We start from the raw sequence: 27,980 nt of genomic DNA, 5'->3' as shown, positions 1-27,980 counted from the left end.
TAGCATCGTCAACCCACAGACATCCACTGCTGAACATAGGTCTCCTGTAGGAGCATCCACAGTCCACACAACACGGTCCTGTGCCGCCTGAATACAGCGGCTTCGTGCGAGTCGTTTGATGTCGTGTGTCAACCTAGTGATGGGTCTTCCGATGCGCATTGCGGTGCGAAATCACCATAAGGAAGTCGGTTAACAATAAGTAAACCTTACGTGGTAGGAGTGTCGGTGACGAGCGGCGTGGCGTCGTCATCGGAGGGCTGCAGCAGGGCTCCGCTGAGACCCAGCGCTAGCCTCTTCATCAGCGGCGGCCGCTCCATGCGCTCCAGCCGCTCCCCCAGGCGCCGGTAGCAGCTGAGCTCGGTGGGCGAGTTCCAGTCCTCGGAGGAGCTGGGACTCGCCTCGCTCGCTTCGCTCGGCTCGCTCGCTTCGCACGCATCCAGCTTCGAACCGCCCATTATATCGCATTGTGTTGGAGATCTGGAAATATTGTTTTTGACCCAATTATTTTTGTGCCCAAAAGAAGAAGTGTAATGTTTGCAGAACTTGTGTATGTGAGTTTCTGTGTTCCGTTCTTCTTGAAGCTGCCATAAGCATTCCAAATTAGCTCACTTCCATCTTAGTCTACAGCATCACTTACCACCAGGAGAGGTTGCAGTCAAGGGCTAACTTGTTTCGGAATTAAAAAGTCTATCTTTTGTTTTCTATGTTTTACATTAACTAGCTTATGGCCACGACTAGCTTCGCCTGCGTGGACTACACAAAATGCAAACCCCTATTTACCCCCTTAGAGATTGAATTTTCAGAAATCACTCCTTAGCGCATGCCTACGTTATAATAGCTATCTGCCTGGTTGGCCCAGTGGTTTGAGCTGTGCGTTGATAGATCAGTCAGTCAGCTTTTTCCTTTTATATGCATAGATTTATTCATCATAACTAAAGCCCAAAAGAATAAAAAACCTTATTTCTTTGTTAGCGAGTCTTCTAACTAAACTTAGGTACTATCTGGGCAGGTTCCCAATCATTTTAGTTCGTTGCCTCTAATAGTCGGTGGCTACGTTGTATTCTAAGGTCAGTGGTCAGATAGGTAGGTACCTGTCGAGACAGTGCGGGTAGTGGTGCGTGAGTCCCGGCAGAGAGTCGGGGGCGCGCGTGCAGGCTCCTCCGCTTAGCTCTTTGCTCTGCAATTACAAAAAACTCTTATAAGGACAAATTATTTCGCTTATTTTTCAATCAGTGTGAAGTCGGCTTTTGAGCTTTCTTATGACACTTAACGGGCGATGGAGAGAGCCTCCGTTGGCCGTCCGTCCGTCCGTCTGTCTGTCTGTCTATCCGTCTGTCTGTCTGTCTATCCGTCTGTCTTTCTATCTGTCCGCGTATCACAGGTCTCTAGACTCTAGCTCATGCACATCAGTTTGAGTTTTGATATTAATCCTTTTGTCAGATGGCCAGTGGCAAGTTTCACTACAATTTCAATAGCAATTGGATGGTGAAGCGATGGCTCATTAAACTTTATGGCTGTAAATAAAGAATTTTTACACATTTCCTTCCCCCTATAATAAATTAATAAGTTTTTAACGGCTTTACCATTATTTTAATTATAGTCGGATTGCCAATCAAAAAATAATCTTCAGTTGTTGCAATAGAGTCTGGATTTAAGTAGAGAAATTTGTAGTTGTAGTAGTAACTTTATGACAGCAAAGCTTCCCGTCGTAAAGTTGAAACGGTTCGGAATGCTTTTCTAAGTACCAATTCTAAGTATATAAGTAAGTAGCAAGTAGGTAGTAAGCGACAAAATAAAATTAAAATAAAATAAAAATCTTTTTTATTCAAATAAACTTTTACAAGTACTTTCGAATAGTCGGATGCATCTACCACTGGTTCGGAATGCCTTTTCTACCGAGAAGATTGAGATGGCATTTGGGGAGAGGGGATAATTCGGTTTCAGTCAATCGTGACTTGAGAGAAACAATAGTTCAAAACTCATTTTCATCTTTTTTGCAAATTCTTTTAATATTAGACATATTATATTCGTATCTATCTATCGTTTAGGAAATAAAAGTTGAAAAAAACATTTTGTCTTGTTTCTTACTTAAACAAAAATTGAAACTTGTCTACTGCTTCATTAATATACCACCACAGTCGAACGGTTATTCATTCTTACTTGACTAGAATTACTTTTAATGTCTATTTTCTGATGTGCTATAAATATTACAAAATAAAACAACAAATATAAATTAGTCCACAACGGACAGCTTTTAAAGCATTTTACAGCAATAATTTAACATTTCAAGTAAGTAGTTAATTAATCGTCTCGTATCCGTTGTCTCCGTTGTAAAGATTTACGCCAAGTTTATAAATCAGTCCCCGCGCATTCCGGCCGCGGAATGTGAACCGACGACCTATCCACAGACAATATCACTGAGGCCCTCCGCCCACGGCCGACTATACTAACTATACTAACTAACCGGTGGCCGACAAAAATCGGCCACCGGTTAAGGAACATACAGATTGCAATAGACATGGTCGCTAACTGTGGGCCTCATAAGAAAACTCAGAGTCACTCAGCGGGCGATGGAGAGCGCTATGCTTGGAGTTTCTTTACGTGATCAAATCAGAAATGAGGAAATCCGTAGGAGAACTAGAGTAGCGGACATAGCTCAACAGGTTGCGAGGCTGAAGTGGCAATGAGCAGCAGGGCACATAGTTCGTAAAACCGATAGACGTTGGGGTATCAAAGTGCTGGAATGGCGACCTCGCACCGAAAGACGCTGCGCTGGATGGACCCCCACTAGGTAGACGGACGACATAAGACTAGTCGCAGGGAGCCGCTGGATTCAGACGGCGCAAGACCGTGGCATGTGGAAGTCCCTACAAGAGACTTATATCCAGCAGTGGTTGTCTATCGGTTGATGATGATGATGATGATAATGATGATGACAGATTGCAATATTGAATCGCACACGTCCTACAGGGCTCCTAAGAAAGTCAAGCGGCTTGACGTCAAGCACGTAGATTTTTGCTTGAGCAAAGCATTTTGACCATTTACAAAGTTTGCTTGAGTCAGGCATTTACGTGCTTGACGGTGATTGATGCGATTTTATATTTTTGCTTGAAGCGACGTTCGGACACTGTTCGAGAAATGAGAAATGTGCCTTTTCTGGCTCAAGCTGCTTGATGGGTGCATCAAGCTGCTCGATCAAGCAATACGTGCTTGACTCCAAGCCGATTGACTATCTCGGAAGCCCTTACAAAAATTCGGTCAAAAATGTGTGATAAAAATAGGCGCCCGATTATCGAACCCACAAAAAGTCTGACGTGGGCGGAGCGCCTAAATCAGACTAATTTAAACACAACTGACAAACTAAGTGCTACAGAAATATCATCCTTAATCCGTGAGTTTTAAAGACTGTAAAGTCTTTGCTCGGGTGAAAGTTGGTAGTTAAAAAAGCTGCAATATCGTTATGGTTATGCAATAACGAAAGCTCAAGTTTATAGTTTGGTGAATTCTTTACTAAACTTATTGTTTGAACGTTTCGAGCGATGTTCTTTTATTTCAAGCTTCCAATGCTTCCAAGCCATTATTTTAGGGCACCAACAGCTTTTTTTATTAATAGTTGATATTCCAAAATCACTTTTGTAACTAAATCTTTAGAGTTTAAAATCGCATGTATTTCAGTCGTCATTCCAAATCCAAACGGATGTTGTCGCGTGACAGAACTCCATTTTAAATAATATCCGGCGGGGCAACGGCAATGGCAATGGTACACAAATCGTCGAGTTTTTACTTTTTCGTTTTTCCACGAGTATTTCTGTAATACACAATCCGGCTATTAAATACTTTCACGTGTGACTGCAATGCAGCGATATAAATGTTCCACTAGATGCGGCGCTTCATAGTAACAACATGTTCAAGCGAACATCGGTGTCCGCGCTTCTGTCCATCGTAATCCTCTTTAGACGCAGTCCGTCTGTAAAAGTAAAACTTGTGCAACTCGCAACAACTCTAAAAGTCTTGACTATCCCTCATGTTATCATAATACCTACAAGTAGCTTTAGTAACCTATAGTCTATTCTAACTTTCTGTAGAGCCTCAATAGCTCAACGGTTAAAGGAGCGAAAGGAGGAAATCCGAAAGATCAGCGGTTCAAACCCCACTCATTGCACTATTTTCGTACCTACTCTTAGCACAAACTTTGCCCATCGCCGGCTTACGGCACGGGTCTCCTCTCAAAGTGACAAGGGTTTTGGCCATAGTCTAGTAGACTTGACACACCTTTGAAAACAATATGGAGAACTCTCAGGCATGCAGGTTTCCTCATGATGTTTTCCTGAATTACTTAAAATGCACATAACTCCGAAAAGTTAAAGGTGCGTGCCCGGGATCGAAATCGTGCCAACCTAGGATTAGGAGGCGGATGTCCTAACCACTAGGCTATCACAGCTTTATAGTCATAATAAACATGGCTAATATTCTTAAAAAAAACTTATTTTCTAGAAATGGACTTCTATAGCGGATTACGATTGGCACTTGGCAGGAGTGCGGACACCGATGTTCGTTGGAACGTATTACTATGAAGCGCCGCATCTAGTGGAACACTAGTATCGCTGGTGCATGTCTGTTTGCACGAATTGCCGTTCGTATTCAGTTTCACATGCGAAGTTTATAGTTGGTTTATTGTCGATCACTTGTGAGATTATAAAGTGGCTTTACCGTTTACTGCCCGTACTAGGGCCTTTTGAAAATTGCTACCGGCTTTCTAACGGACTTGCTGCCAACAATTAGAGCCTCAATAGCTCAACGGTTGAGGAGCGGACTGAATTTCGAAAGGTTGGCGGTTCAAACCTCACCCGTGGCACTATTGTCGTACCTACTCCCTAACACAAGCTTTACGCTTAGTTGGAGGGGAAAGGGGAATATTATTGGCCGAATGATACCCTCGAGCTTTACGATAGTTCTAATAAGTTTAAGTGATTTTGTAAAGTGGTGATAATTAAAAAAATACCCGGCTGAGTTTGTTATGGGCTCTTCTCAGACCTGGGCGCGTTTGGAACCCTCGTAGCTTTAGTTTTAAGTTCGTGTAAAAATTATCACCACTAAATATTATCTTACAAATCTAACAACTGACAATCAAAAAGAGTAATTTATTACCTATTTTGAATAAATTATTTGATTTTGAGCTCATTTGACATTTATTTTTAACCCATTGAAGGTTTTCTACGAAAAATTATTTGACTATCACTCAATGAAGCAGCAATGTAGGACCAACCAATGTCAATTAATGACGTCGATGACTATCGTTCAGTGATATACCGAGTTACCGGTTCACCCCGCACCCGCAGAACAAGATATAGGCCGTAGGTATGTAGGTACTAATCACAGAACCTTTATGTTCCGCGGAACCCATGTTCGGAATAATTAGTCTAAATATCTCGGTCCACAAGAGTTGGAGATATCAGAGCACACACGTACATATAAATCTGTACAAATATTGACAGAGGCGCATGGCCGCCGTCGGCCCATCAATCAGGAAGACAAAAAACTAATCGCGTCGAGCTCGCCTCCGGGCGTCTATCTGGACTCCCCGCAAAAAATGCGAAATCGATGCAATATAACAAGTTTTTTGTTGTTTTAAATAATATAAATGAACAGCAAATAATGCGAAATTAGTTGACTTTTGAAAAGACTTTCAAAACGCAAAACAACCAGCTTTGACAGTTATTCTAGGACTGCCCAAAAAAAGGCTAAAGGTGCATGTGTGTATGTAATATGTACTCATATGACGGCCTTATTGCTCAGAACAATCTCCAGGCACCATTGGCATTGGTGAAAGCAGAAACTAGGTGTGTTGGATAGTACATACATACATACATGCAATACACTAAATCTTATTTCTAAATATTATTTAGAAGGATTCTCTATTCTAATTAACTTTTACAAATGCCTTTGAATCATCAAGTGAATTGCACTATCGAGAAGAACTGGCAAGAAACTCGGTGGTTGCTCTTTTCAAATTTGTTTAGGAAACATAAACATAAGAACATAAGATATAACATAGAGTATTGTAAAATCAAACCATGTTGAAAATAATGAATATAAAAAACACAAGTAAACTATTACTACAATAAAAGAGCTTTAATGAACTGAAACAACTATGAATAACCAGAGTAAAGTAAAAAGCTATTCACAGCAAACCCATAATAATAAAACTAGACCGGAGTTGGTTCCGTACTATGTATTGTATAATGCAGTCTCCAGGATGAGCTACGAACTGCGGAGGATTGTGACGCTTTGAGAATAAAATGCACAGTTTAACGTTTTCGAAAGGCATTCTAAATTACAATATGGAAAAATAAATGCACAGAAAATAGGTTAACTGGTGTATCAGTGTCATCAAATAAAATAAGAGTAAAAACTTGAATTTGCATGTGAAATTATTTTGTTTGCGGCAAACTATTCAGGCATACTAAAACGACATTCCTCCGTGAGAGTTTCCAGAATCAGTACCCATATTATAAATGCAAAAGTGTGTTTGTTTGCTGGTTTGTTAATTTGTCTTTCAATCACGTCGCAACGGAGTAACGGATCGAGGTGATTTTTTGCATGTGTATAGTTAAAGACCTGGAGAGTGGCATAGGCTAGGCTTTTTATCCCGGGAAATCAAAGAGTTCCCACGGGCTTTTTAAAAATCTAAATCCACTCGTAGAGCGGGCATCAGCTAGTAATATTACAATCATTGTGAATGATATTGTACATTCAGTAGGATTATTAATCGCTCTTTTGGAGTTTAAACTTTTGCGAACTTTCATAATGCGAATATTATACCGTTAACTCTCACGTATGTTATGTTATTTATGGCTGGACCAGTTTTAAATTCATCTGGGATTCTCAGTCGAGAGTTTGTGCCAGTTTTGGTGCCGACTGCCGAGTCAAACAGAAATGGGGCAAGGCTAGGTAGCGACTAGCGAGCTACGAATATGTCATGCGAAACTTTGAAAATGTTCTAAGCTTTGAGTGAGTGTGCATAAATTAGCTCACTAGTGAACATGTCACATAAAGATTTACAGATCAGTAAAGTGCCCCGTAAACGGTCAAACATGTTTGTCAAATATTACGTGTTTATCAAACTATTTGAACGTCTGCGGTCGTGTTTGATGCGTTTGGTCAAACAAACTATGTGTTTGTCAAACAAACTACGTGTTTGGCAAATTTGATTGACGGCGTGTTTGACAAACATGTTTGACCGTTTACGGGGCACTTTAGTTAACATAGCGAGCGGTGATGGCCCAGTGGTTTGGGGCTCGATCTCTGCATATCTCTATCTTTTCAGAGTTATTAGCAATTAGACACTTGCTTTAACAGTGAAGGAAAACATCGCGAGGAAACATGCACGCCTGATAGTTCTCTATAATGTTCTTAAAGGTGTGTGAAATCTGCCAATCCATTTTTAGCCAGTGTGGTGAACTGTGGCCTTGAATAGCCAGCCACCTTGATAGTTTCAAGAATGTCTAAAATAAGTTTAGGATATATTATATACCTGATACACCCTTAACTATTTTTTGATATTAATGAAGCATCATCATCATCATCATGACCCCATTGCCGGCCCACTACTGAGCAATAGGTCTTCTCTCGGAATTGGCCACCACCACCACGCTGTCTAATGCATTGACAGACAGAAATAATGAAGCGTATCAGATCTTAATAAAACTTTACTAAGGTTTCAATTCTAGCCCAATACTTAGTTATAATTTTCAACGATTGCTGAGCACGCAAAGGTCATAAACATGTCTGCAGACAGTGTCAGCGGCGAATATAAAACAATGCCGTCGCATTTAACTACCAGCTACCAGCTACCAGCTACCAGATACCACCCAGGCATATAAGTATTTAGCACGCAAAGTCTATCGATTGGAACTTATCGCCACGAGTACGAAGTATTTTTTTTTCTTATCGGGTACATATTATTTATGCATTAGTGAAAATTATGGTGTTTCTAATAGTCATTTTTTTTGTTTTTTTTTTCAAAGAATATTAGCCAAGTTATTTGCTGACTAATATTCCCCTTTCCCCTCCAATTATGCGTAAATACTGTGCTAGGAGTAGGTACGACAATAGTGCAACGGCGGGATTTGAACCGGCGACCCTTCGGTTTTCAGTCCGCTCCTTTAACCGTTGAGCTATCGAGACTCATAAATGCCTATTCACTCTTGACTTGAGATTTGAACTTATTCAAGTACTGTAGTAATTACTAATTTTGTCTCCATGAAAAAGCAGTACATATGTAATAATGATTCGTCTGAACAGCAGCCGTCGCTCGCATCACGCATCTCTCGCAGAGCACGTTTTCTATCAGCAGAGAAGAGATTTCCATTTCCCTAAACGTTTCGGGTTCGACTCCGACTGATCAAACCACGTGTGGTACAAGTCATTACATTTTAATGTACATGGCTAGCTTATAGCCGTTTCAAATTTCAAACCCCTATTTGACCCCCTTAGGGGTTGAAAACTTTCTTAGCGGATGTCTACGTCATAATGGCTATCTCCGTGCCTTTCAGTCTGACCCGCCCAGTGGTTTGAGGGGTTCCACCATAACTTTTAAATTCCTGAACAGATTCAGACGTATGGGGTATCGTTAGAATATGTACATCATTTCGAGTAGAACTGGCTATAATTTTTTGAAAACATTAATAGATAATATGTTGTCTGTATGGCGGAATTTTAAAATGTGAAAAAATCTTTTTAGATCATTTTTCGGGAGGGCCATCGTTTTGTTTACTAAGTACGACTTGTTAATCCTTGTTTATGTGTAAGGCTTGAGATTGGAAAATCTGGTAGAGCCTTTTTATGGTCCGGTATCCACCAAGCTTGATACAATTACAATTATCATTATTACAATAATTCTTCTTATCACCCATCAATCTGGATTAATTAAATTGTTGTTCATCGTCATCGAACGTAAAAAATAATCGATATATTTTTTAATTTTTAAAATCGATTCCACGAATATTAAAGCTGTGAGGGGAAAGGTGACAGGCGATTACACGCTTGTCGTGTTGTGGTTAATCGCGCGAGCAGAAGTAGCCGTAATCAGAAACCGAGTGCATCGATAAAGGTCAGTTGAATCTGCGAATAAAAGTAACAAGTCGTAATTTAAAAAAACACGACTGACTATATACGAACTAACAAGTAGGTACCTAAGTACAGTTTTTCACATTTTGAAATGGCGGCCAAATTGCGTTTTTTTTTTTCGAAAAATTTATAGCCAGTATGACTCGGGATAAATTACAGATTCTAACGATGTCCCATTTTGTACAAGCATTTAAAGTTTTTTTTTTTATCTTTATTTTTAGCCGGGGCTTTATCACTTCGCGATTACGTTGCCCCATTTAGAAGCTATGATGGTATAAAGAATCTCACACATACACTCTGAAAACATTACACTCTTTTTTCGACAGTCGCGCGTACAATTATGTAGTTTGATCTTATTCAAACTGAACAAGTTGTCTGAGAAACCCACGATATTTTCATAAGCCTTGAGCCTCAATATTATACTGACAGCCCTAATCTTTCTCAAATAGTATAGTCGACGCATTTTAAACTGAGTCGTCGAGTTATCTGTCTGTTTCGCTCGCACTTACCTACGACCTGTAAGTGCGAGCGAAACAGACAGATAACTCGACGACTCAGTTTAAAATGCGTCGACTATAGTACTACATAGTATGTACAGCGATATACACGTTACTAGTACATGTGGTAGAAGTTACTTCACACAAAGCTAAGCGCACTAAATAATTTCTTTCGTTTACCCTCCATATTATTGCAATTACAAAGGTTTTCGAAGGAAAAGTTGTTCGATGGCTACTTTTGATAAACTTATAAGTATAAGTTTCTGAAATACAGCTTCAAGTGACACACACCGTTCGTAAAGAGAACTTAAAAATATTGAACGTATCCAGTTCATGACTTGCGGCACTCGACCGCAGGAACTCCCCAAATAGCGGGGTGCGTTTAGTTCTTTTGTTGGTGCAGTGCAGAGCGTGGCCTCTCCGCACGATATCTAGTAGGTGCCTACCCAGCTAGAGTCTCGCCTTGAGGCCTGACTCACGCAATATCCAACGTCTAATTAATATTATTTACGATTTAGGTACACACCTAGAAAAACTTGAATTGAAAAGAACTATGTACCTACACAAGGTCAAAATAAAATTATTTATTGAAAAGATTTTTACCAGAAGTCTTGTAGAATGTGAAAGCAAACAAACTTAGCGCGACGTAGGTATAAGTAGATACTTTTTAAAATCAAAATCAATTATTTATTAACAATTAAACGAAAGTAAGAACCAAAAGATACCGTAGCCAGAGGAAAAAAATATTTTAATTAATTGATTTGGTTAGGCGCTTTATTTCTGATAAATATTATTTTTAGAAACTATAATAAAAACTGCTACTTCTATAACAGGTAATATCGTTTATTTGTAGAGACGCGTCGATGTTAACGCTTGAGTAAGTTAAATAACAAACAAATTCAATAAAAACAGGATGTGGTTTCGTAAAGCGCATGCGGTTTTGTTACAATAATAAGAGTTTATTTGTATGTTACATTTCCGCCTAGATATGTTATACACAGGTATGTTTGTAATTATATTAGTAGAGTTTAAAGAAAGTTTCAGGTACTAGGTGCATTTTGTTTAATTCAGATACAAGTTAGCCCTTGCCTGCATTCTCACCTGGTAGTAAGATATAATGATGGTAGGTAAGGTTCGATCCACACCTTTAACTTTTCGGAGTTATGTGCGTGTTAAGTAATTAAATATCACTTGCTTTAACTGTGAACGAAAACATGATGAGGAACTCTGCATGCCTCCATAAATGATCTCAAGGGTGTGGGAAGTCTGCCAATCCACACTTGGCTATGAGAGAAGTATAGAGGAACCGTTCCCAGTAGTGAGCCGGCGCGGCGATGGGTTAAGGATGATGAACAAAGTTATGTAGTTTTGGCACCTTTAAAATATTAAGTACTAGATGATGCCCGCGACTTCGTCCGCGTGGATTTGGCTTTTTAAAAATCCCGTGGGAACTCTTTGATTTTCCAGGATAAAAAGTAGCCTATGTCCTTTCCCGGGGATATAAGCTCTGTACCAAATTTCATCCACGGTTAAACTGTTGGGCCGTAAAAAGCTAGCAGATAGACAGACAGACACTTTCGCATTTATAATATTAGTATGGATCAGCTGCAAAAGCTTGATTCAAAAAGACCTTTCACTTATTTTTTCCGGTTTTCAAAATCTCTCCAGAGTCATCACGATAATTTTCTGCAAAACTGTTTATAAACCAGTAGTTTCGATAACAACAATACAATTATGCAGCGTACCTACTTTCTCCCCGTACCTTTTACAACTCTGACGTCACAAATAAATAAAATATACTCTTCTGACCACAGCCTGACCCTGCATGTTGTCGGACCTCTCTTTCTTGCTTAAAGAGTTTTATAATATTAATTAAGCTTAAGCCTGCAACACACTCAACGCGCGGCGGCGTCCGCGTCAAATCTGGTCAAATAGTTGTGATACAAGAACCTGTAGGTTTAGTACGAATTTGCACATCTCGATAACTTGAATAGATTTCGATTTTCGAGTATTAATACAAAATATTATCAAAGTAAAATGGCTCGAGTTCGTTCATTCATCTACAAGTAGCTCGCAAACGGAAACTTTGTTGAGTATATAAAATGGGTAGTTCTGAATCTTCATCACTAACCGATAGACATTAACTGCCGGATGTCTCTTGTAGGGACTTCTACTCGTCACCTTGCGCCACCTGAATTCAGCGGCTCCCTGCGACGCATTTGACGTCGTCTGTCCACCTAATGGAAGGTTTCCAATGCTGCGCTTCCCTGCGAGGTCGCCATTCCAGCACCTAACCCCAATGTCTATCGGTTTTTCGAACTATGTGCCCTACCCATTGCCACTTCAGATTCGCAACACGCTGATTTATGTCGGTTACTTTCTTCTTCAACGGATCTTCTTATTTCTGATTTGATCACGACTTAAAGCATAACTTTCTCCATCGACCGCTGAGTGACTCTGAACTATATGAGGCCCATAGTTAGCGACCTATTATCTCGGATCTATTTATGTCATCACTGGCAACACGCACCGACACTGTTCCTATACCATAAATATAATCTAACTAGCTTATGCTCGCGACTTCGTCCGCGTGGACTACACAAACTTCAAACCCCTTTTTCACCCCCTTAGGGGTTGAATTTTCAAAAATCCTTTCTTAGCGGATGCTTACGTCATAATAGCTATCTGCATGCCAAATTTCAGCCCGATCCGTCCAGTGGTTTGAGCTGTGCGTTGATAGATCAGTCAGTCAGTCAGTCAGTCAGTCAGTCAGTCAGTCAGTCAGTCAGTCAGTCAGTCAGTCAGTCAGTCAGTCAGTCAGTCACCTTTTCCTTTTATATATTTAGATGAAAAATATTGAGAATCCGACTTACTAGTGCCCTTCATTTGCTACGGAAGCAGGGTTGTGTGTGTCGAAGGCTTAACAACGTCTCATACAGAACCCCCTTTCAGCTGACATCCCGTGAGATTGGGATAGCAATCAGATTGCAATTGTAATGTTGCTCGTGGCGGGAATGGAGTCGCGACTTCATTTATACAGAACCGCCATCGAATAACAAAACGCGGTAACCCAAAATTAATAAAATCGAGAAAAATGCGTATGAAGTTTGTCATTAATGTTTTTCGTCAGTTCTTTGAATAGTCTAAGTACTCTCGGACGACAAATCGCGATAACCTGCAACGATGCTGCATAGGTTGCTGCATTTTACACGTAGGTGATGCTGCAAGTTCGTGCATGCTCGTGCCACAACGAAATATTGTAAGCTAGATTACGTTGTTTTATTTTAGCGAATTTAAATCGCTTAGCGCACTAGTCTAAGAACTCGGGATTGTGGAGTTCAATCCAATGTTTTGCAATTGGGTTGAAATACCGAAAAATAAAAACATCAAATTAATTGTGGATGTATGTACCCGTTATCTACATTAAAATGTCGTTGAAACACGAAATAAGTTTAAAATCATTTGTTTTATAGAATTTTAAGGCTACTTTTTTGCATTTTTTTTATTTCTTCAGATACAAGTTAGCCCTTGACTGCAATCTCACCTGGTGGTAAGTGATGATGCAGTCTAAGATAGATGCGGGCTAACCTGGAAGGGGAGTTTTTATTAAACCCACACCCCTTTGGTTTCTATACGGCATCGTACCGGAACGCTAAAACGCTTTGCCAGTAGGTTGGTAACTAGCCACGACCGAAGCCTCTCACCAGACCAGACCAGAACTTTCAAAATTATAGAATTTCAAACCCCTGCCCGGAATCGAACCCGGGACCTCCCACTAATAAGACCGCAGTGCTTACCACTGCGCCAAAATTCGTCGTCAAAATTTTCATATTAGATAGAGTGAATTATTTTTCAACCACACTATTCTATAGTTCAGGAGTAGGAAATCAAATTGAGTAAACGCGGGAACTCGGGTTGCCGCCTTTTGTCACCCGAGGGCAGAGAGCGAGTCGACTGCGGACAAACTTTATTGCTTTCATTCCAGTTTTTAATTACTTACGGCCTAAATAGACAGTTTATAGCTTCCTTAAAGACTACATAAAACACTAATTGAACATGTTTCGTAGGTTATTATGGTAATGCAGACTTACGAGTTTAATGATTGAAAATTGAAATGCGTGATAGAGGTCATCGTGCTATTATCCCAAGAAATCCCCTACCATTAGAGTATTATGTATACAACTGTGATAATCTAGTCTAGTGGTTCAGACGTCGTCGGCCTTCTATTCGAGAAGTCGGAGTTCGATCCCGGTCACGCACTTCCAAGTTTTCGTAGTTAATTAAAAAATTCCAAACCCTTGCAAGGAATCGAGCTCGGGACTTCCCACTTATAAGACCACAGCGCTTACTACTGCGCCAGAGAGGTGTTCAAAAAACCTATAGGTACAATAATTATTTAGCAATATATTGTAGGTACAGAGTGTAAAATACGTAATGAAGGTTAAAATGCGGATTCGTGAGCGTTTAATTAACGCGCTGCGGTAAACTAAGTCTAGCTTATGTTCGCGACTTCGTCCGCGTGGACCACACAATTTTCAAACCCCTATTTGATGCCCTTAGGGGTTGAATTTTCAAAAATACCTTCTTAGCGGATATCTACGTCATAATCGCTAAGCCAAAAACGCTATCTGCATGCCCGATCTGACCAGTAGTTTAAGCTGTGCGTTGATAGTCAGTCAGTCAGTCAGTCAGTGACCTTTTCCTTTTATAAAAATTAGGTTAAGCTTGTGGTTTCTTATGCGATTGCTAAACTACCGTTTAACCACTCTAGTAGGAAAATATAAGACAGTCTGCACTTCGATCTTGATTTCCAACTACCGATTTACAAATCAATTTTTTTACCTCCAAAAACCACTTAAAATCAATATTAGAAGAAGTTTGTAGTTGATTGTCATGCGCCAGGCAGCGGTAAACTGCGAACGATTTCAAAGATAACGGTGGGACGGTGGGACGGTGGGACGGTGGGACGGTGGGACGGTGGGACGGTGGGACGGTGGGACAGTGGGACGGTGGGACGACGACGCGACGCGCACAAAAACACGCACAACCAGTTTCAATCTGATTACAACATTGATCGAGACGAATCGATGCAATAAATCTGTCCTCCGTAAATTATACGCCAGGGGTCACAGACATTAGCTAATTATAACAAAATAATTATTAATCACTAGCTGATACCCGCGACATCGTCCGCATGGAATTAGGTTTTTAAAAATCCCGTGGGAACTCTTTGATTTTCCGAAATAAAAAGTAGCCTATGTCACTCTCCAGGTCTTTATTTATACCTATGCAAAAAATCACGTCAATCCGTTGCGACGTGATTGAAGGACAAACCAACAAACCAACAAACAAACACACTTTCGCATTTATAATAAAAGTACTGACTAGCTGATGCCCACAGCATCGTTCGCGTAGATACGGGTTTTTTAAAAATCCCATGGGAAGTGAAATCTCTTTGATTTTCCGGGATAAAAAGTAGTCTATGTGTTAATCCAGGGTATAATCTATCCCCATTCCAAATTTCAGCTAAATCCCTCTAGTAGTTTTTGTGTGATAAAGTAACAAACACACACACATACAAACTTTCACCTTTATAATATTAGTGTGATCATCATTTTTATCTACAAAGAGACGTCCACAGCTGGACATAGGTCTCTTATAAGAACTTCCACTCGCCACGATCGTGCACCACCTGAATCCAGCCGCTCCCGGTGACTCTTTCGATGTCGTCTGTCCACCACTAGGTTAAGTCTTACTACGCTGAGCATCCCGGAGCGAAGTCACCATTCTAGCTCCTTGGGACCCCAACGTCTCTCGGTTTTTTGAAATGAAATGAAATGAAATGAAATGAAAATCTTTTTTATTCGTATAAACTTTTACAAGTGCTTACGAATAGTCGGATGCATCTACCACTGGTTCGGAATGCCTTTCCTGCCGAGAAGAACCAGCAAGAAACTCGGCGGTTGCTCTTTTCAAATATTTGATATAGGTACAAAATTATGCCATGTATAAAATAGTATTTGCAGTCTTGTGCGATGCTGGAACGAGCTGCAGGTCAAATCCACGCTCTTTTATCATTTAGATAATCTTCAATTGTGTAATATGCTTTTTTCAGGAGCATATTTTTAATAGATTTTTTAAACTTGTGCAAAGGTAAGTCCAAAATAGTTTGCGGGATTTTATTATAAAATACCTTTTATAATAAAATCCTGCAAACTAAATACCAATACCCACAAATGACTTTTGGACTTTCCTGAGGCGGAAGGCAGGAGCTGCAAGTTTGTTTCTGTTTCTAGTTAGCCTATTGTGTAGATCACCAATTTTCTTGTAACTAAGAATATTTTGTCTTACAAAAATTATGTTATTATAAATATATTGAGAGGCTACAGTAAGGATATCTATTTCCTTAAATTTCTCTCGAAGGGAATCTTGCCACTGCCACTTCAGCCTGTTACTCTGGTTCTCTTATAGATCTTATCATTTGATCACGCAGAGAAACTCTAAGCATAGCTCTCTGTATCGCCCGTTGAGTGACTGAGCTTTCATAAGGCCCATAGTTAGCGAACATGTCTAATAATAACAAGTGGGAATGTATTTTATTCAATTTTAATTTGTAGTAACAATTTAAATTGTATAGTATGCGGGCCCTTATATAAATTAAACTACCTAGATACGTTATAATAATAGGGTTCATAATAACAAATGGTTTGTCACCCCTGCATTAGATAATGTTACGATCGTTGGAAATTGATTCCGAAGCCCGCATTTCTAACATTATAAGGTGATCATATCATATCATATCATAATTATTATATTATTAGTTTTTTTATTAAACTTTTTAACTAAACAGATTGTTATAGGCACTCAATTTGAAGTCAAGAACATACAGTTTTTTTTCTAAACAAGTAATCAATTTTTAGGGTTCCGTACCCCAAAAGGAAAAACGGAACCCTTATAGGATCACTTTGTTGTCTGTCTGTCTGTCTAGAAACCTACAGGGTACTTCCCTCCTAGGTCAACACCTAGAATCATTAAATTTAGCAGGTAGGTAGATCTTATAGCTGACATTTGGGGAAAAATCTGAAAACCGTGAATTTAGGGTTAGATCACACAAAAAAAATTAAATTGTGGTCATGAACTAATAATTAGTATTTTCAACTTTCGAAGTGAGTGACTATATCAAGTGGGGTATCATATGAAAGGTCTTCACCTGTACATTCTAAAATAGATTTTTATTTATTTTATGCATCATAGTTTTTGAATTATCGTGCAAAAAGTCGAAAAAATACGACTGTAGTACGGAACCCTCATTGCGCGAGCCTGACTCGCACTTGGCCAGTTTTTTATCATAGTAAACAAAATAAAATAGCGATGAAAGCTTAGTGGTTAGGTTCGGGGGTTCGATCCCGGGCACGCACCTCTAACTTTTCGAAGTTATTTACAATAAAATATTACTTGCTTTAACGGTGAAGGAAAACATCGTGAGGAAACCTGCATGCCTGAGAGTTCTCCATAATGTTCTCAAAGGTGTGTCAAGTCTGCCAATCTGCAACTTGGCAAGCGAGGTGGACTAGGTCAAACCCTTCTCATTCTGAGAAGAGACCCGTGCTCAGTAGTGCGCCGGCGATGGGTTGATGATGATGATGGAACAAAATATGTAGAGGCGCCATTAGATCCCAAATTTGATTCTTGATGAAGTCATAATTCATACTAATATTAATAATACGAATCTGGCGTCTGTCTGTTTGTGTGCTAGCTTTTCACGGCCCGTCCGTTTAACCGATATTGGTATCTACAGAGTACAGAGGTAGCTTGCTTCCCGGAAATGGACACATAAGCAACTTTATAAGCCGGAAAAATCAAAAAATTTCAGGGACTATTAAAAAACTGAATCCTACAGTCTTTCTCTCTCTAGATAAACCATCTCTTTCGGCATATTATGGACTCCTATAATAGTAAGGTAAAATCTAAATATCTATATATAAAAAGAAAAGGACTAACTGACTGACTCATCTATCAACGCACAGCTCAGACTACGGATCGGGCTGTTTGATATGCAGAAAGCTATTATGACGTAGGCATCCTCTAAAAAAGAATTTTTAAAAATTCAACCCCAAAGGGGGTGAAAAAGGGGTTTGAACTTTGTGTAGTCCACGCGGACGAAGTCGCGAAAATTAGCTAGTCGTAAATATACACTGTGGTCTAAACTAAACCTATTATTATAACCAACACAGAATACCTAAATTACAGACATCCTTTTCAAACAAATTAAAATCAATCTCATCTATTATTACCGCATCCATAAGTGGTCATAAAAACCTGATATCGGCTCCACTAAACATGCTACCGGTTTTTGGAACTTATTTACTTTTTTAGGGTTCCGTACCTCAAAAGATAAAAGGATCACTTTTTTGTCTCTCTGTCTATTTGTTTGTCTATCTGTCTGTCTATCTGTCTGTCTGTATGTATGTCTATCTGTCCGTCTCTCCGTCGTGTCTGTAAAGAAAACCTATAGGGTAGTTCCCGTTGACTTAGAATCATGAAATTTGGTAGGTAGGTAGGTCTTATAGCACAAGTAAAGGAATAAATCCGAAAACCATGAATTTGTATTTATCTACATCTGAATAAAAAAACAAATTGTGGTCATGAACTAATAATTAGTATTTTCAATTATCAAAGTAAGATAACGATATCAAACGCGGTATCATATGAAAAAGCTTTACCTGTACATTCTAAAACAGATTTTTATTTATTTGTATGCATCATAGTTTTGGAAGTATCGTGCAAATTATCGAAAAAATACGACTGTAGTACGGAACCCTCGGGCGCGTGTCGGTGGTGACTCTCGGTGGTGTGTGAAGTCCGCCAATCCACACTCGCTCGTTCTGGGAGGAGTGCTGGGTACTCAGTAGTGGGCCGGCGACGGGTACAACTCACCCAGAGTGGAGCAGTCGGTTGGAGCTGAGACGCGAACGCCATCCGGAACGCATCTCCCACCAGCGCGTTCAGTTCCTCCGCCTGAAAAAGAAACAAAACTTTCATTGGTAGGTAGCTCTCTACATTTTCTTCTATCGCTTTTTGGAGACTCGAATTTGACAGTTGGGTTGAGATGGTTATGTTATGATAATGCGCACATACAGTGTGATTTCCTGTAGTAGCGTTGTCCGTGTGTATTTTTTTTTAAATAGAGATAGCGAGCAAACTTGCAGGCGGTCATCTGCATGTTAAGTGATTACCGCCGCCCATGAACATTTGCAGCACCAGAGGTATAACGAGGAATGTCCCCCTTCCTCCTACATACAAATATTTGCGTTGGAAAGCTTAATAAGATCGAACCCGACTGGTTTTATAAAAGCAAAAAAACAAATTCGACCCACGGACTTGTACCGTTATTTTACGACTGAGGTCCGACGGAACAAACGTACAATACAACGATTACTATCTCGATGATTTATTCATTCAAATATCTTTATAGTTTCATGTGGCTCTTGTGAAAACTCTATAATCTCTCTATTCATTAAGATCTGATACAAGTTTTTTTTTTTGTTTTTTTTTTGATTGAAGAACAAACCAACAACAACCGCATTTATAATAATATGGGGGTAGTAGTGAGATTCGGGGACACTGTTGTTGCCACAAATTACATTTCTGATATCAACATACGCTTCAATATACATTACAACCACAGTTAGCATATTCAGTACGCTTAGTATAACATTTTACGCCTCACCAAACTTTGCTAAAATTCGAGAGTCGAAACACAATACCGTCAAAGTAAAATGGACCTAAATAAACCTAGAATTGAAGTCAAAAATTCAATACCACTAATTTGAATTTCTTTTGAATTGAATGTGTAGACAAACTTGAGCTTTAAAACAAGACATTTAAGATCCAGTTTAAAATAACGCGGAAGTGTTTCGACACTCGAATACTATCAACGTTGTTGGTGAGACATAAAATGTCGTACTAAGCGTACTGTACCCGTAGTACAAGATTTTACGTCTCACCAAACGAAACCAAATTCGAGAGTCGAAATACTTCCGCGTTACAGTAAAATGGACCTAAACAGCCTTGAATTAAAGTCAAATATTCAATGCCACTGATTTTAATTTCGCAATGTTTCCGCTTGGAGCGCTGGCTGTAGATGTGTAGACAAACTTGAGCTTTAAAACAAGGCAGTTTAGATCCAGTTTACTGTAACGCGGAAGTATTTCGACTCTCGAATTTGGTTTGGTTTGGTGAGACGTAAAATCTTGTACTACGGGTACTGGTCCCACAAGGATGTGACAGCGTTTGATTAATAAATTAAACATTAATAGGGAACATCAGGAATTCATAGCGGTTTAGCGTTCCCTGCTTAGCATGACACACATAGCGTCGCGCGTCGCCTGTCATGTAATGTGGGGATCTTCATAACATAATGACTCAATTACAACGACCCTCGTCGCCTCTCTGTACACTTAACATCTCATCCCGTGATTATAAATGTTGTTTTGAGCCTCAATAGCTCAACGGTTAAAGGAGGGGACTGATATCCGAAAGGTCGCCGCACCAATCCCCATTCGTTGCACTATTGTCGTACCTACTTCTAGCACAAGTTTTACGCTTAGTTGGAGGGGAAAAGGGATTATAAAAACGTATTTCTATTCTATTCTTAAAACGCACATATCAGCATAGGTCATTGACTCATTGAGCTTCGGTGGATATATTGAACGAACTATATTCACCTCATCTGCCTATTATAATTATGAATTGATCGGCAGATGTCCGGAATAGATATGACGTCAGCATACGTAATTATGGACCTATTTATTGATCTGATCGCTTGTTCAATATCTAAGCAGTACAACAATGAAGTTTTAGAAATGCAATGTAGGACGTACCCTACATCCTACATGCTACACGGACATAGTTAAAGACAATGGGACATAGGCTACTTTTTATCCCAGAAAACCATAAAGTTTTTTTTAAATAAAAATAACGAGCAGGTAGGTCGTCTGATGTTAAGTGATTACCGCCGCCCATGTACATTTGCAGCACCAGAGGAACCACCAATGCGTTGCTTGCCGGCCTTTCAGGAATTTGTAGGTCCACTTCGCCCCTTGAATAACCCCGTGTTGTAATCTAATGGGAACACCGCCGAAGGGAGTTGATTCCACAGTTCCCACGGGACTTTTAAAAACCTAAATAAATGTGATAGTGTAGTGGTTAAAACTTCGGCCTCCTCTTCGAGAAGTCGTGGGTTCGATTCCGGGCGCGCACCTCTAACTTTTTGGACTTAGGTATATGCGTACTAAGCAATTAAATACTGGCTTTAAGGGTGTAGGAAAACATCGTTAGAAAACCTGTATGCCTGAGTGTTTTCCATAATGTTCTCAAGGTGTATCAAGTCTGCCAATCCGCATATGGCCAGCGTGGTGGACTATGGCCAAACCGTTCTCATACTGAGAGGAGACTCCTGCTCAGAGCTCCGCTACTCGATTGCAGTAGAATGACAGCTACAATGTCACGATCGTAATTACCTCTGATTGGTTGATGTCCGCTCACTATTGGCTACAATGCATTTTGCAAAAAGAATCGCACAAATTCAGCCAATCACGACATTTGAGATTGTGATAATGATTAATGCAGGTTTTACGAAATCGACCTACTGCAGTGAGCCGGCAATAGGTTGATGGTGATGATCAATGTATCCATTTCCTATCTAAAAATAATATGTAATTAAGTACCTAACTACAATCGAATAGAATTACTTAATACTCGTGGAGTAGATATAAATGCTTGCTTCTCGCAGATCTAAAGATAGGCATAGACAGGTGCGCATATATGTATACAAGGTGGATATTCAATTCCTAGCATTCCTCGACAAGGCTTTTTACGTTCAATAAACTGGCTCCAGTCGCTTGCGCGAGTATGCTCGTATAAGGCCGGTATAAACACACTTGTCAATGAATAAAACAGGATCCGGTTAGGGCAGCTTTTTTAGGGTTCCGTAGTAAACGAGGAAGCTTCATAGTTTCGCCATGTTTGTCTGTCTGTCCGTCCGTCCACGGCTTAGCTTAATTACTTGGACTAAGTGGTAAAATTAAATCTTAAAAAAGTTGTTTTTAGGATAAGTAGGTATAGTACGCACTAAGTCGATATGGCAATCGGAGTACGAGGCGGGAGGCACCCCGCACACCCGCACGTCACCCGCGGTATCCCGCGCCGGATTAGCCCGGGGGCATTACAGGTGTGCGGGGCCTCCCTACCACAAATATTGGCGACCTCCCCTCTCCTACACTTAAAGATGGCCGAATATTTTTTCTCGTCTATTTTCATGGTCTGGGGCATGTCTGGGGTGTTGTTTGTAGTTAGGTAAGTACCTACATCACAAAAAAAGACTCATTTCTTTTAGGATATTACGGAACCCTTCGTGTGTGAGTTCTACTCGCACTTGGCCGGTATTTTCATTTGTGTACGTTTTACGATGTGCCGGGTGTAGGCGGAGCGTGGCGCAGTTTCATTAAAGCAATCCAATCATCGGAAACGTTTTTTATGGTTTTCTCAACTTATCAATGAACAATTGTAAGATTTTCTTTTCGTCTGTTTTGATTGTGTTTCTCAGCTCAATGTATGATTCAATGTAAGGTACAAAAAGGAGGAAAGTGAGCGTAACTCATATCTTTGGATTTGACTCGCTCCAGCAATGCAAGGGCTGCGTGGTATAATAATATTGTAAGTTGATCACTTGAAAAGAGCAACCGCCGACTTTCTTGCTGGTTCCTCTCGGTAGGAACTAGGAATTCCGTACCAGTGGTAAATTATACTAACTGACCATTCAAAAGCACTTGTAAAACTTTCATCATCATCATCATCATCATCAGCCTGTGGACGTCCACTGTTGGATATAGGTCTTCCCTAAAGAGCGCCACCACACCCGGTCCTCAGCCTTCCTCATCCAGCCACTTCCCGCCAGCCTCTAAAAGTTTACTTGAATGAAAATATATTCTATTCTGCTCTTTTTTTTTAGAAGAGTTTTTAACTAAGTCCGCTGTCTGTCCATCCGTCCGTCTGTCAGCGGTGAACGCTGTCTGTACATATTTCGTGAACCGTAATCGGTAGAGATTTAAAATTTTGACAGAATGTTTATTTCTATTGCCGCTATAACAACAAATAATGGAAATTTCAAAATAGACGCTATGAAAATTATAATAATTTAAAAAGTGTTTTTCTTGTACGATGGTAGGTACGTCTACGTAACCCTTCGTGTGCGAGTCCGATTCGTACTTGACCAAATTTTTTTTTATTAAAATCAATTTTATCACCTTAAAATACTATTTGAATTGGTATCATCATGATCAACCTATCCCAAGCTCACTACTGGGCACGGGTCTCTTTCAGAATGAGAAGTTACCAAGTCTACCACGCTGGCCAGCGTAGATTGACAGACTTCACACACGTTGAAGAACATTATGGAAAACTCTCAGGCATGCAGGTTTTCTCAGGATGTTTTCTATGTAGTTGTATTTGATTGCAACCTGCCATGCAAATACCTCGGCTTAGAACGTTCCAAAGTACCTATGTATTGTATTTAATAAGCAAAAAACTGTCTAATTTTCGTTTCACAAACAATTTTGGAGAAAAAGAAACCGAACAAAGAAAAGAAAGGAAAATAAAAAAAAACCGGGAAGTACTATAATGATTGGTATTTCTCCGTTACAAAATGGTTAGTATGAGACTACATCTCACCAAATATTAAAGGGATTCGAGAGTCGCAATACCATAACGTCAGAGTAAAATGTATATAAACTTCATTGATTTAAAGTCAAAACTTCAGTACCACGCGTTTTAATTTTGCAACGTTTCCGCTTGGAGCGCTAATTGTACACGGACAAAATTGAGTTTTAAAATAAGTCACTTAAGGTCCATTTTACTTTAACGCTGCAGTGTTTTGACTTTCGAATTCTGTTAACGCTTAACGCTGTTTCTTTTGTTCTTTTATAAGTCGCATCGGCAAAGTTTGCGCAGAAAAGCGCAACTTAACGCTGACTAAAACCGAATGCACATCAAGGAAATACAGACCTTATTGCTTTCCGTTAAGATTTTAAACACAAGAACAACGGAGACTCGTGCTATCTCGCTCGTACAAAACATGGCGCGTAGGCAACAACCAATAGCGGACGGACGCGACCTATGATTGGCTGAGATATTTTCGCGCCATTCAATAAAAAGATTTCTACACAGACCGTTACTACATTTACTGTATAGTGTATACTAATGTAAGGTGTAACTTATAAAAGTGTACTAAGCCTACTGTACCTATAGTATGAGAGACAGTTGCGGCATTGTCCCGGTAACTGGATCGCGATCGTTTCATTTACATTTGGGCGGGCGGCGGGAGAGGGCGGGCGGTGAGGGAGAGGGAGGGAGGGCGGGAAAGCCGCAAACACTCTGTAATTCAATCGTGTGCGAGCGGGGCCTATGAATTGATACCGCAAAAGACCCATTTCCCACTTAAAGCGATGCTATCAGCTATAATCTAATAAAACCTTGTCTCAGCTTAGAATAAAACTAACTAAAAGAAGTTCTAAATGTGGCTAATTCTGTTGTACCTATATTATATTATTACACCTAATTTCCGGATTAAATTGATATCCTTTTCCGCAAGGACCTTTATGCTACGCTGGCCAAGTGCGGATTGGCAGACTTCACACATCTTCGAGAACATTATGGGGAAATATCAGGATTGCAGATTTCCTCTCGATGTTTTCCTTCACCGTTAAAGCAAGTGATACCTACTTAATTGCTTAAAACTCACATAACTCTAAAAAGTTAGAAGTGTGTGCCTGGAGTTGAACCTTCCGAATAGAAGGCAGACGTCGTAACCAATAAGCTGTCACCAATCTTTTATAGTTTAAGGTATATAGATATATAATGGCAGTTTGAGTGATTGGTTCATCGCATCGCTTGCGTTATGACGTCACCCTGCAAAATAGATTCGCATTTCACATTTGTATGGAAGAATAGAAGCCGCGGAATCTTGTTACTTCATACCACTGTACAGTGTACTGTGTGTGTGTGGGGGGGGGGGGGGGGGGGGGGGGGTGTTTTGTTTGCTATGTGCGGAAACCTGCTTTGAAATTAACACTTTTCCAACTATATTGACGTCAGCATGATAGACCAATAAATAAAAAAGGACTGAATTATCGTGACTTTTATAAAGTAGCTTATGTCACTCTCCAGGTCTTTAACCCATGCAAAAAATCCCATCTCAGTGACATAGGCTATTTTTTATCCCAGGAAATCAATGAGTTCCCACGGGATTTAAAAAAATCTAAATCCACGCGTACGAAGTCGCGGGCATCAGCTAGTTCCATAATAAAAATCATTTTATGAAGAGGAAAACACAAGTTTAATAAAAAATCAGAAGTCCCGACTCCATAAAGTCCTAACAAATTGAGCACGTGTTGCCTAAATATAGAGCTCGTGTGGCGTGTAACGGTGTAGTTGTACCCACAGCACAGAGAATACAGTGCTAGTCCCAACTCCCAAGGCGAGGGTAGATTGTGTTTGTCGGGAGTCGAACCCGGCGTCGTAAACTGTCCCTTCCGGTCCGCACTCCGCCCCCAGCCCCCCACGACACGCTATACAAACAAACATCGGAATTCGTGTTTCTTATAATAGGAACAAAATGTAAGGCACTTTACATACTAGCGTTTTTTGAGCCTACGCGTTCTCACAGCGTAAGCACACGCGCCCAAACGCTTTGTGTAGCTAAGTATATTTGTTTATACTTCTTCACAAGGAAACCTCTTATTCTTTTGCAATAAAAACAACAAATTCAGATCATTTTAGAATAGACTAGCTAATCTATGCCAGCTTCGCATGAATGCGAATTTATTAATTTTAGATCTGTAATTTTTGTTCAATTGTTAAGATTCGTTTTATTAATTAAATAAACTACAGATTATGTAATTTTGAAAGAAAGAAAATCCACTTACCTATTATAATAAGGGTACTGATTTAATAAATTTATTAATTTCATGTAGGACTGTATGTTCCACTTATGATATGCCAAGACTCAACCACCGGTTCGGAAAGCAATTTCTACTGAGCTAGGAGCTTTTGCTCTTTCAATGCAAAACAATTAAGAAAGGACTCGCCAATTTGCTCTATGTGTCACGTGTCAAGCCAAATGGCTGTAATTTTGAAATGACAGTTAACACAGAGCAATAATAATATAGTGAATCCTTTATTCGGAAAAGTTTGCCCGAGGCCTAACTTGACGCGTGCTGTTTCCGCTTTCTTTACTAAAAACTGGGCCACGAAAGATTTGGCCGCTTTAAATACCTACGCTCTTAAATAAATACAGCCGAAACGCATAATAAAACACTTTTTGTATTATCATTTCATCCAAAATTATACCCAAGTATTATCTTTCATTGTTTTTCTTTTCATTACAATACAATAGAGTTACTCCTTCCAGGTTAGCCCGCTTCCATCTTAGACTGCATCATCACTTATCACCAGGCGTGACTGCAGTCAAGGACTATCTTGTATCGAAATAAATAAATAAATTGTATTAGAAGAGGTCAGTGGTCCAAACTGCAAATTGATATTTATTTCAGAGTTTCCCTCATCTGTCCTAGGTATAAAAAACCGGCCAAGTGCGAGTCAGGCTCGCACAACGAGGGTTCCGTGCTACAGTCGAACTTTTTGACATTTTGCACGATAATTCAAAAACTATGATGGACATAGTGTAAATAAAAATCTGTTTTAGAATGCACAGATGAAGACCTTTCATAATATGATACCCCACTTGATGTAGTTATCTTACTTCGAAAATTGAAAATACTAGTTTTAGTTCATGACCACAATTTATTTATTTTTGTGTGATGTAACCACAAATTCACGGTTTTCAGATGTTTGCCCTACTGTCTGCTATAAGATCTACTCACCTGCCAAACATGGTTCTAGATCAACGTGAAGTACCCTGTAGGTTTCTTGACAGACCGACAGACAGACAACAAAAAGATCCTATTTCCTTATTTCAAATTCCTTAAAATGATAGAACGATATAAAACAGTAACAAATCGGTGACGCCTTACGATTAGTTTGCGTAGGCCTGCCAGAGGAAGATATCAATAAAACAGAAGACACAGTTCGGGGCGCGGCGGGCGGGCGGGCGGCAGATCAAAGTGTAAAATAAAAATACATTTTATTGCCGGCAAGTTTCCGCTCAGTACCCGTAGTACAAGATTTTACGTCTCACCAAACGAAACCAAATTCGAGAGTCGAAATACTTCCGCGTTACAGTAAAATGGACCTAAACAGCTTTGAATTGAAGTCAAATATTCAATGCCACTGATTTTAATTTCGCAATGTTTCCGCTTGGAGCGCTGGCTGTAGAAGTGTAGACAAACTTGAGCTTTAAAACAAGGCATTTAAGATCCATTTTACTGTAACGCGGAAGTATTTCGACTCTCGAATTTGGTTTGGTTTGGTGAGACGTAAAATCTTGTACTACGGGTACAGACGCGTACACAAAGTTGGTGCCTGCGTGACACACGGCGGGGAGTGCACTCTCAACTCTGTTGTTGTGAAGAGCCGTTATAACCTAGTGGTTAAGACGTCCGCCTCTATTTGAGGAGGTCGGGGATTCGACCCCTAACTTTATTCTTCATTCTTTCTTTATTCTTTACTAGCTGAGGCCTGCGACTTCGTAAGCGTGGATTTAGGTTTTAAAAATCCCGTGGAAACTCTTTGATTTTCCGGGATGAAAAGTACCGTATTCCTTCCCAGGAATGCAAGCTATCTCTGTAGGTACCAAAATTTTCGTCAAAATTGGTTGAATGGACCATGAAAGGCTAGCAAGCAAACAGACTGACAGACCGACACACTTTCGCATTTTAATAGGTGGTAATAGTATGGATTTTTGCGTTTCACATATTGTATCCACTTACAAGAATAACATGAGGTAGGTACGTATATGAGACCCTGCAAGGGTAGAGCAAAATATACATTCAAATTATTAGATAACTCACATAGGTAGATCCATACTAATATTATAAAATGCGAAAGTGTGTCTGTCTGTCTGTCTGCTAGCTTTTCACGGCTCAACCGTTCAACCGATTTTGACGAAATTTGGTACAGAGGTAGCTTTTGCATCCCGGGGAAGGACATCAACTTTTTATTCCGGAAAATTGAAGAGTTCCCACAGGATTTTTAAAAACCTGAATCCACGCGGACGAAGTCGCGGGCATCATCTAGTATGTAATATTTACAATATTCATTAATTATAATACAGCAGTAGATTTGAATTTTTTAAATTGTATTTTTTTACTTTTGAGAGTTATGTGCGTTTTTTAAGCA

General features: G+C 39.8%; 1 protein-coding gene across 7 annotated transcripts in view; it reads right to left on the bottom strand.

Moving 5' to 3' along the window:
* Nucleotides 1–27,980, bottom strand: part of LOC117987153 (EGFR adapter protein-like) — a 107,624-nt gene that overhangs the window by 7,295 nt on the left and 72,349 nt on the right. For 6 of the 7 annotated variants that reach the window (XR_011237382.1, XM_034974114.2, XM_069502210.1 and 3 more), the window contains 3 exons: nucleotides 18,564–18,644; nucleotides 1,092–1,177; nucleotides 211–477 (listed from right to left, as the gene is read on the bottom strand). Coding sequence is in view for 6 of the 7 variants with exons in the window: in XM_034974114.2 (XP_034830005.1) it covers nucleotides 211–477; nucleotides 1,092–1,177; nucleotides 18,564–18,644 (434 nt within the window). In the remaining variant the exon portion in view is untranslated. The remainder of the gene's footprint in view (nucleotides 1–210; nucleotides 478–1,091; nucleotides 1,178–18,563; nucleotides 18,645–27,980) is intronic. The other variant, XM_069502212.1, reaches the window with a different exon arrangement.

Source organism: Maniola hyperantus, chromosome 12 (assembly GCF_902806685.2).
Source record: "Maniola hyperantus chromosome 12, iAphHyp1.2, whole genome shotgun sequence".
In the NCBI taxonomy this organism is placed as follows: Eukaryota; Metazoa; Arthropoda; class Insecta; order Lepidoptera; family Nymphalidae; genus Maniola; species Maniola hyperantus.
This window is presented reverse-complemented; position numbering and strand designations above follow the sequence as displayed.